General features: G+C 42.4%; 1 protein-coding gene across 1 annotated transcript; it reads left to right on the forward strand.

Moving 5' to 3' along the window:
- Positions 1-1,268: 1,268 nt before the first annotated feature.
- eif3eb (eukaryotic translation initiation factor 3, subunit E, b) lies at positions 1,269-8,779 on the forward strand. Its single transcript, XM_069716703.1, has 13 exons — positions 1,269-1,369; positions 2,114-2,231; positions 2,691-2,808; positions 2,974-3,016; positions 3,760-3,864; positions 4,020-4,145; positions 4,679-4,803; positions 5,145-5,271; positions 5,359-5,460; positions 6,818-6,927; positions 7,196-7,298; positions 7,486-7,620; positions 8,421-8,779. Exons 1-13 carry the CDS (start codon positions 1,280-1,282, stop codon positions 8,457-8,459), a joined length of 1,341 nt encoding a protein of 446 aa, XP_069572804.1. The 5' UTR covers positions 1,269-1,279; the 3' UTR covers positions 8,460-8,779.
- Positions 8,780-10,818: the final 2,039 nt, after the last annotated feature.

A 10,818-nucleotide genomic window follows, 5' to 3' on the forward strand; every position in this document is an offset into this window, starting at 1 on the left:
GCTGAGGGGAGCTTTTTCCTGCTCATTAACCGATGCTGATGAACTCAATATCCCACATTGCCGATCACAGTCCCTGCTGTGGTGACAGCTGCTACCTGTCCGAGCATTTCTTTTTCTGACCTCAGGGAGGTCGATGAAACAGCAGAGCCTCATTCAGGTTGACCGCATGTCCACAAAGCATGAAGGGTCCTTGTGTCCATGTGTTTGATTTGAAATATTTAGGGCCCGAGCACCGACGGTGTGAAAGCCCTATTGTTATTTCTCAGAGCCATTTCAGAAGCTTAACTTAGAGATCAGGTGCTTTTCTTACAAAGTGGAAGATGACCTGAAAGGTAATTCAGCCATTGATATGTTTTGTTTGCTGTATTTCTCCTTATTTGTGAGGTAGGCTTGTTTGACTTGCCAAGACATTTAGATCACCATGTTCCTGACTGTTTAAAGCTACAAGAGATAATCATCTGAATCTAATGTAGACAACTACAGCTTATCAGAGCATTCTTTGATGTTACTGGCAAATGAAGCAAATCAGCAAGGTCTCTTATCTATCTATCTATCTATCTATCTATCTATCTATCTATCTATCTATCTATCTATCTATCTATCTATCTATCTATCTATCTATCTATCTATCTATCTATCTATCTATCTATCTATCTATCTATCTATCTATCTCTGTCTGTCTGTCTGTCTGTCTGTTCGTCAGTCAAATCACAAATTGCGGGGTAAAGGGAAGGCTGCTGATTGAATGTAATGTGACAGCATGTCACATCCCATTAGAAATCTCAGATATATGTAATAAATTGAGATGTCAAACTTGAAAACTATTTTATCTCTTGTTGATCACCTTGAGATTATTTTGTATAAATATAAGGTTTCATTTCCATTTACGCAAAAAGTAGAGGAGATCATTTTTTGCCACTTGATAGCCCCCTTATTTTAGTCACTTATTAAGATATTAACACAATGACTGACTTCTTCCTTCTGACATGATTTTGTTGTAACAGCCTACGTTTATCTCGTTCATGTTATTTTCTCTTCCTTTTTTTTTTTTTTAATTTTAAATTTTTTTTTAAAATTTTTTTTTTATCCTTACCATTTACGTGCAATTCAAACTTTGTTTACGTCTTTCGTGTTGTGTATTGGATTTTTGTTGAACGCAAACATTTTGCGATATTAAATTCAACGACGGGCAAAAGGGAGGTGACGTCATCGTGGGTGGGCGGGTCGGTTGTGTCTTCACTTCGTTTCTCAATAAAGTTTCATTTTGAAGCCAGCCAAGATGGCGGAGTGCGACTTGACAACCAAGATAGCACATTTTCTGGACCGGCATTTGGTTTTTCCTCTGTTGGAGTTCCTGTCTGTGAAAGAGGTACAGTCGTTTTTTTTACATTGGATAATGACAAAGTATGACGTAGCTGTTTATTTGTGGTGATTTATATGGTGGTTGTGTTCCATTCGTCAATCACGTAGAAGATCTCGTAAACCAGCAGGCTCCTAATTCCGATTTTATTTTCGCCTTTTTACTGCTGACATTTTTTTTTTGCTGTAACGTCAGTTTCATGTAAACGCAAGTGACCGCCAATTTCGAAACCTCATGTTGTTTTCGTAGAGCCGAGCTAACTCGCTATCTTTGCCCAGCGTGTTGGCCCGTAGCTTAGCAACCGCAGTGGATCAACGTTGGTTAAAACCGGCTTCACTCCTGTTTCTGTTCTCATGTGTTGTCTACCGTTACTCTGCAGATTATGTACCGCTATTTCATTATTTAAATGCAACTAACCCTATGTGTGTGTATGTGTGTGTGTGTGTGTGTGTGTGTGTGTGTGTGTGTGTGTGTGTGTGTGTGTGTGTGTGTGTCTGTGTGTGTGTGTGTGTGTGTGTGTGTGTGTGTGTGTGTGTGTGTGTGTGTGTGTGTGTGTGTCTGTCTCTATGTGTGTGTGTCTCTGTGTGTCTGTGTGTGTGTGTGTGTGTGTGTCTGTCTCTATGTGTGTGTGTCTCTGTGTGTGTGTGTGTGTGTGTGTGTGTGTGTGTGTGTGTGTGTGTGTGTGTGTGTGTGTGTGTGTGTGTGTGTGTGTGTGTGTGTGTGTGTGTGGGGTTGTTGTTGTTGTTGTTACAGATCTACAATGAGAAGGAACTTCTCCAGGGAAAGCTGGACCTCCTCAGCGACACAAACATGGTGGATTTCGCCATGGATGTGTACAAAAATTTATACCCGGACAAGGAAATCCCGCACTGTAAAGAAATACTACTGTCACGGCACAATTAAAGCACAGCTGTCTTCCAAGAATTTAACTGATATATTCCTTTCACTGGAGCTAAAGATCGGCCTCTTTCAAAGCTGTTGTTATTATTCAGGACTGACTTCTATGTATTGTGTTATCTTTCTATGTTAGCGGATGCAGATTTTATTCATGTGTTAAAGCACAGACTCGGACTCAGTACCTGTCATGTTCAAATATTGAACAACCCTATTTTTTTAGTTGAGCTCAGAAAATAAAAGTGCCATTTTCTGAACCGTGTGTGGTTACCGTACAAAATGTTTCTTCTTGGAAAGGGTTATGTTGGGCAGAGATCATTTCGCAGATATTTTGTTGTCGGCTGCAGTTCATTTTTCAGTCAGACTGAGGGTCAAACGTGGGAATGCTTGTTGGCTTGAACCACTGTGTGTAATGAGCGTGAATGTTCTGCTTCAGCCTTGAGGGAGAAGAGGAGCACCGTGGTGGCCCAGCTGAAGCAGCTCCAGTCAGAGACGGAGCCAATTGTTAAGATGTTTGAAGACCCGGAGACCACACGGCAGATGCAGTCCACAAGGTCAGAGCAACCCGTCAAAGAAGTGCACCTCTTTCAAATGCCTTGTTCACTTTATACTTCGGTCTTCACAGCATTTATTGTTCTTGTGAAATTGTGTATGCGGACTACAAAAGGATCATCTGGCTGTTTGTCATCTATTGATCCATTTGTTTTATGCCTCATCAGAGACGGGAGGATGCTCTTTGACTATCTGTCGGAAAAACACAATGTGAGTTTTGGTGTTTGCAGTTTATGTACAACCTGTCTCTTATCATATAAAAAAAAAAAGGTGCACTGCAAGTGGGTAGCGTGATGTGCGCTTTCGTTTCCATAACAACCAGCTGTCGCTGTGAGCCAACCCGACTGAATCCTAAAACATCCAACAGCACCCACAAATGTCCTCATTATTCACTCAATAATCAAAGACGCTGGCTGCAACTTTACGGACAATGTTTTCTATACTTTTACTTCTATCTAACGTACAGATACATTTCTCTTCTTCTGTTGGCAATTGGTCGGTGCATAACAATGTTGTCCACACCATGTGCACTAGTCTAAAAAAAACACACAAAAAAACAACTAAAAAAAACAGGGACTTGTTGTCAGGGTGAAAAGAAGAACAGGCTTTGTTTTGCCTAAGAAGATGGAGGATTCTGGCACGTTCCCTAATCAGCCGCATGCTGTCAGTCTTGCAGCTTCTGCCAATTAGCTTTCTTTGAAGGAAACAGCAGAGGTGCTAGCAGTATGAAAAACACAGCATTAGAATGACGGCACGACAGGGCTGCAGACTTCTTATGGCAGTTTTAGTATAACCTTAAAAATTAATAATTTAGCCCTTAATAATGACTATTTTACAAGCTAAGCGCAAGTAGTAATGAGAACCTTAAAGTCAAATGTTGCATCCATATTATTGGCTGACAGTCCGTTTTGAACCGTGCTTAAGTTTTGATGCGTCGTGTTTTTACTTCTTAGTTTCGTCAAGAATACCTGGACACTCTGTACAGGTACGCCAAATTCCAGTATGAATGCGGTAACTACTCCGGGGCTGCAGAGTACCTCTACTTCTTCCGCGTCCTGGTAAGAAAATTCACATGTAAAGAGAGAAAATAATATTCAATTAGCAATACGTTGAATTGTCGTGCCTTTTATGACTTTTAGATGTTTTGTTATTTTTCTTTCATAACACTACTCGGCCTGTTCAGACTCTGATGAGTTTGTCGTTGTCTGCTCAGGTTCCCTCAACAGACAGAAATGCTTTGAGCTCTTTGTGGGGAAAACTGGCCTCTGAGATCCTGATGCAGAACTGGGAAGCAGCGATGGAGGATCTCACTCGTCTAAGAGAGACCATCGATAACAATGTAAGAAGATGACTAACTTTGTGTGTTGCGTTTCTCTGACTTATGTAATCAAAACATTGCATGGGTTTTACTGAATCCAAAAAAGGAATGTGTAAGAATAAAGAGGGGTTCAGCAGCACTGACAAAAAAGTAAAAGTCGCTTTGTAGAAAATACGGAGCTGCTTCTGGTTGTTACTTTTCCACATTTGTCATTATGTGGTGCTTCTCGAATGTTCATCTTCAGTTTGACCTTGGTGTTTTCATGGTCAGGCCTGCCACAGTTATTACATTTTTAACTGATTGTGATTATTGTGATTAAAACAATTGTTTTGCAAAATCGTCAGAATCGTTTCCTTCATCTGTGAAGAAACAGCTGAATGCAATTATCAGTAATTTCACATTTCAATTCATGTTTCCACTTCGTTTTAACCCGTTTGAGGTTTGACTGGCGCTTTTTTTTTTTAATGACGTCATTTTGCAAATTGCAACTAGTTGAATGATAATTGATCGTCACTTTTACCCGGTGTTGACATTCGTTTCCTGCCTCCGTTCAGTCGGTGAGCTCTCCCCTCCAGTCACTCCAGCAGAGGACCTGGCTCATCCACTGGTCCCTCTTTGTGTTCTTCAACCATCCCAAAGGCAGAGACAACATCATCGAGCTCTTCCTCTACCAGCCTCAGTGAGTCACCGCATTTTCAATGTATCAGCGACGAGTCATCTTTCAGATGCCACACAAGGCGTGTTCATAGGCCTGATGGTGCCGAGCCACAGTTTTTCTGAATTTGTTATTTTCCTCAAGGACACGTGGCTGAGTAACACTTAGCTTTTTCTCTCTTTTTTTTTTTTTTTTTTTTTCCCAACCTTTTAAATGTTATTGAATTAGATTAGTTTTTTGCTTGACTGCATTTTTTTCCATTGCGTTCTGTTTGGCTGAATAAAATGACTGATGATACCCAGATTCACTGATAGGTAACGACTGTGCCACTTTGTGCTGCCTTTTGTGTTTTTTTTTTTTTCCAGGTACCTGAATGCCATCCAGACAATGTGCCCACACATCCTGCGATACCTTACCACCGCAGTCATCACCAACAAAGACGTACGAAAGCGCAGGCAAGTGCTCAAGGACTTGGTGAAAGTCATTCAACAGGTAAGGCAAAAACGGTTCCTAAGAAGAAGCATTCTGTTGTAATGCGCCACGAGGATTTAATCAACCCCCCCCTCTCCCTCCCCGCAGGAGTCGTACACATACAAGGACCCGATCACAGAGTTTGTGGAGTGTCTCTACGTGAACTTTGACTTCGACAGCGCCCAGAAGAAGCTGAGGGAGTGCGAGACGGTGAGGATCCGAAACTCTTTCTCCTTCAGTTCTCCTGCGTTCGTCACGCTGCACAGGGCTAATTCACCCCAATAGAAGTTGCCTGTCTGCTGGGACCGAGGGCTAAGACGAAGCCTCCCCTTAGCTACGGAGCTCTGATCTCCTGAGTCCCAGGCATTTAACTTCGCAGCTATTCAGCCCCAGCAAATCCATGTCTGGCCTGATTTGCCGGCTCTTACTTTTATTCAGTTTTGATTTTCAAAGCGGAACAGCTGTTAGATTTGGGACTCGGTTGCCTTTTCTTTAGAAAACCCTAGTTTTTCTAGTTTTGGTTGTTGTGCTCGGGGACCACTCTGTGCGTTCTCCAAGCACTCTCATCAATTGGCTTTTAACCCCTCACGTATAAATTATGCAGTGTTGACAAAGGGCTGAACTGTCCTGTCAGATACGGAGTGTGAGCAGAATGATGGAAGAACGAAGATGGTTCATTAAGTCATCCTGTTGTCATGGATTCTGCAGGGTTTTAATGCTCGGGAGGATTTAAATTTACGCTTGTTGTTTTTTCCTCTTAATTACTGTAAACATGACTACGCACAGTTTTTGTTTTGTTCAATTGGTTTCTCAGTCTTCAGCTGAGAACTTTTTGCCTAATTTAAAGTACTAATCTCAGGGATGGACTTAATATACTACTTGAGTATTTAGTGTATTTGACACAGCAAATCACTGAATACTTGTATTTCTTGCACAATACCAGGTCCTTGTGAAATAATGGGCCTGCATCTCTTTTCAAAATCCCACTCACTAATATATTCCGAAATTTAAGCTCTTCTGGCACAAACATCGCATTTCATGTTTCTGTGGTGGTTGCTGTGAAAACTCGGAGACGTCACGACATAATCTCTGTTCTGATGAGCACGTGTCTGGCGGTCAGTATCAGTTGGTGGAGGTTAATGATCAGGTTCCATGTTTTCTTTAGTGTTGCGATAATGATGGGGAAACACGATGGAGCCCTGCAGCGTGTCTTTATTAGTATACAGGTGTTTGAGTTTTGGCTTGTTTTTGACCATTATAACTCAACAGCGGTAGATAATATAACCTTCACACCACCTGAAGAGATTTGGTTGCGCATTGATGCATAAATATGCATTTTAATTAGGAAATTTCAATCTTTTTTTTTATGATGTGGTATCATGCAGCCTGTGTGACACATCTTGTGGCTTGTATTTATTTGCAGACAAACAGTAATGAATAATTCTGCGAACATATGGACCTGTCTTGATTTTGTGTCACTTTTGGTAATTGCTTATGAATAATTTGTGTATAAAAAGTGATCAATGCTCACGGGTTCTATTTTTTTTTTTTTCTTCTTCCCCTTCAGGTTCTTGTGAATGACTTCTTCCTGGTCGCTTGTCTCGAGGACTTTATCGAGAACGCTCGTCTCTTCATCTTCGAGACCTTTTGTCGGATTCATCAGTGCATCAGCATCAGGTACGTCCTCTTTGTAATATGCTTATTTCTACAGAACTGAGTGCAATGTCTTATTTGTAAAAGTACAGTGCTATTAGAAGACTTTTGCACCCAGTCGATTCATGTTTCTTTCTCACTGCTGCCATATTTTAGATACTACCGGTGTCCTAGTTATTTATTTTTTTTACGAATATTTACCAGTAAACTGTAAAAAAGACCAAAAAAACTTGGCCTCAAGGATGTTTACTTCGATAAAAGGCCCCCCTTCTCCTTCACCCTCTCCTCTCAGCATGCTGGCAGACAAGCTCAACATGACGCCTGAGGAGGCGGAGAGGTGGATTGTCAACCTCATCCGTAACGCCAGACTGGATGCCAAGATCGACTCCAAACTGGTGAGACTCGTACATTCACTGAGCTCAGCATGAGCTTCTCTGAACCCGGCACAAACGGCTCTGCCCGTTCAATTCTATTCCGCTGGTAATAATGTATAACGCAAACGAAAACGGCACGTGAGGTCTGTGAGGATTGAACGGGAGGCCCCTTAAAGTCAAAACTCATTTTTGTCACTTTGTTTGCCAGGGTCACGTTGTCATGGGCAACAACGCAGTGTCGCCGTACCAGCAGGTGATCGAGAAGACCAAGAGCCTGTCCTTCCGCAGTCAGATGCTGGCGATGAACATTGAGAAGAAGATGGCGCACAGCAACAGGAACGAGGTAAACCGAGGACGAGACTCTGTACATCGACGTTTTCAAGCTTCAGTAGTGTTTATTGTTTCGGTGAAGACGAAATCAATAATGTAGCTATGCTGTTTCTCTTTTCTTTTCCTTTTTTTTTTTTGTTCATCGATCAACTGATTTGAGAAAAAGTGAACTTTTTTGCAAACATTTAGTCAACGTCAGAGATTGACAGGCTGGTCATCACAACAGCTCGACGCCTGACTTTAAGACATTTCTCTTGCATCAGTTGATACGGTTTTATACCTTCACCAGCGCGATAGGACCTCGACAACTTTCATGTTTGCATCTAAACATACGCGTGTAGAAGCTACACCTCCCCTGTTGTTTCTATGTGTCGGTAGTTTTCCTTTCTCTTACTGCCCTCTGATGGATATATGTGGAAAACAAACTAATTTGATATCATTTCGAATCTTTCCTCAGTTTATTGTAATGATGATGTCTGATGTTCTGGTTTAGATTATTAGATATTACATTTCTGATATGCAGATCTAGATCTGTAACATGAGGGTAACTTCCTTTTGTTTATAGTTTATCTGCATAGAAAAAAAAAATATGATTTCCATTTTAAAATCTATACAATGCCAGAGTATAATGATGGTTTCTACCAACTGGTTTATCATTTTGTCAGAAGAGTTTTTTTCCTCTCAGTTTGAGTGAGAAGCTGGCAGGTTGTCAGTCAGAAGATTTCTGACTTTGAACAGACCTTTTGTTGTGTACAAAGCGTCTTCGGCATTTCTTCTCTTTTTGATGTTTGTTGTTTTTGTTTATTTCCTCAGACGCCAAACTGGGCTGCTCAGGACAGCGGCTTCTACTGACGTGGAAATATGTTCCAAGAGGATGCAGAGCTGAGGCTTTTTATTGTTTACATGAATTCATCCGTTTATCCACCATCGTTGCACAACTGACAGTTTAACTTCTGCAATAACAGGACATCCAAGAAGGGCAGCTAGGCTTTAAGTCCTCGTTACTTGTATCATTATTTATATAAAGTGGAGTTTATTTCCTTCACTATAATCTATTTATAATATGGAATCATATTTATTGTGAGAACAAGTGAATTTCTAAATTGTTTACTGAGGTTTTGGAGGGACCGAACTAACCGAAACATTAACATTAAAATATTTTTGCCCCTTCAGAGATTTGTTTCTTCCTTCTTTGGCCACTAGATGGCAAAGTTGGCTCATTTTTGGTTTTCTAATGTCTGCATACAGCTGTTTTCTTTTTGCATTGAATTTAGATTATTCATTGTGGAAGTAAGAACAGACAGATGCATGAAACTGAACGACATTTTGAAGTCTGCTCTCCTGCATTCGGCATTGACACGAGAGGAGAGAATCATTTTTAATTGAGAGGAAAAACTTGCAGATAAAGTTTGGATGGAAAACTCTGGGAGATGCAGGTTTTACTTCAGTCACACGCCCGGGTCACTTTCCAGCCTCCAGTGTTTATTGTAGTCCTGTTTCTGGTCTCACACTTCATGTTTAACCACACCTAATTTCTCAAGTTTGACTGACACCACCGAGCCTCCTCTAATTTCAGCATATCCTCAGTAAATATTTGACTTGTGTGAAACCAGTCGTCAACACATTACCAAGCAAATTAAAGGATCCGGCCTCGTTTAAAACAGGTTGGGTGAATAGTTTTGGTTAATGAACGTGTTCAACCTTTTGTCACCTTTTCCTCACATTGTTATTATTCATGTCATCCAAAGCAGATCATGGCATTTACAGGACTGACTGACACATACAGCAGGTTTCTAATGTTAGGAGACCCCCCCCCCCCCTCTCCCCACCCCATCCCACCCCACCCCTGTCATTACACAAGTTCCAGACGGCAGGTGTTCAGGGAAAGACGGGCGGGTGGGGGGAAAGTGCCTCAGGTGAATTTCTGAGCTGTCCTTCAACATCACTCACTTTGTGTGTGTGTGTGTGTGTGTGTGTGTGTGTGCGCGTGCGTGCGCTCCTTCTGATGTTCAGCCGGGGAGTGGCTGACAGTTAAAAAGCTCGCTGCTGCAACCCCTAGCCACTCCTCCAGACTGTTTTTCTAAGGCACTCACACTTTTCCAGGACTCTGTAAAACACAACAGACACACACACACACACACACACACGCACGCACGCACGCACGCACAGTGAGCGCTGACGTGGGCTGAGGTCTGAGCCGGGCTCCTTCTGGAACAGCTGGTATCCATCTGTGGTTGCTGTTGCTCTGGAGGGCTGCTGCTTCTCTGCTGCTGCTGTAGGCACCGTGTCTGCCCCCCGAGAGGATCCGCTGCAACCCATTCATGAGCTCTGCTGCAGTCACACGCTGGATTCAGACCTGACTAGATAGTGAGTAAAGGCAGCAAGCGTGCTCGGCAGCCTTCAGCATGGATATCCTGACAACCTGGGCCGTCACGAACCCGGCCGTGGCCCGGCTCCTCTGGGTCCTAGCACTGGTTCTGGCCACCTTCCTGGTCTGGCTCTTCTTCTTCTACTGCTACAGCTGGAACCAGAGCTCGTCGCCCTCCCTGGAGAGGTACCTGGCAGGTAGGTGTACCCCCCTCAAACACACACCCCCCCCTCTTTCTGTGGGTGTGTGGAAGCCTGTGATAGGCTTACAAGTGGACAGATGCAGCTTACAATGAGGGTTAAGTTTGAGTCAGACTTTACTTTTACTAAACACTCTGTAAATGCTCTCTTTCTTTTTTTCTTCTTCTTCTTTTTCTTCCCCCAAGTCCAGTAATTGTAATTTGCCAGTGTTTCCTTTCCAAGACTGCATTTTCCACAAGCTGCCAGCTCGTGTGGGCTCTGGCTCCATTTTGTGGTCAGAGCAGTTCTGATTGCTGTTTAAATGTGCCATTACCCATGTGAGGGGGATACAATGGGTCTTTCATACTCAGAAGTACAATAATACATGTTTTATTTTTTATTTTTAGGATCTTGCTGTACGCCTCCACAGACATACAGTTCCAGCTACGCCTGTAGTGTTGGACAGTGCAGAATGAGAGCTTAACGATATGTTATAACTTGACGTGATGACATGGGTCACGCATGCAGCTGAAGCCTTGACTTGCGGTGTCATGGTAACCTGCATGTCACTGCTAGCAGCTCGTGAACGCAGGTCATCTCTGTCACCTCCGCTGCACTAGATACACGCATTTTAAAACCATGTTCAATCATTCTATTAAAAGGA

The sequence above is a fragment of the Brachyistius frenatus genome, unplaced genomic scaffold (assembly GCF_029030835.1).
Source record: "Brachyistius frenatus isolate BFR_SWC_R1_liver_20210118 unplaced genomic scaffold, ASM2903083v1 Contig_162, whole genome shotgun sequence".
Lineage (NCBI taxonomy): Eukaryota > Metazoa > Chordata > Actinopteri > Embiotocidae > Brachyistius > Brachyistius frenatus.

Coding starts and splice junctions, on each gene's coding strand:
- eif3eb (XM_069716703.1), top strand. CDS start 1,280: ATGGCGGAGTGCGACTTGACAACCAAGATAGCACATTTTCTGGACCGG. Junction 4,146..4,678: donor GAGAGACCATCGATAACAAT/GTAAGAAGATGA, acceptor GCCTCCGTTCAG/TCGGTGAGCTCTCCCCTCCA. Junction 7,299..7,485: donor CCAAGATCGACTCCAAACTG/GTGAGACTCGTA, acceptor TTTGTTTGCCAG/GGTCACGTTGTCATGGGCAA.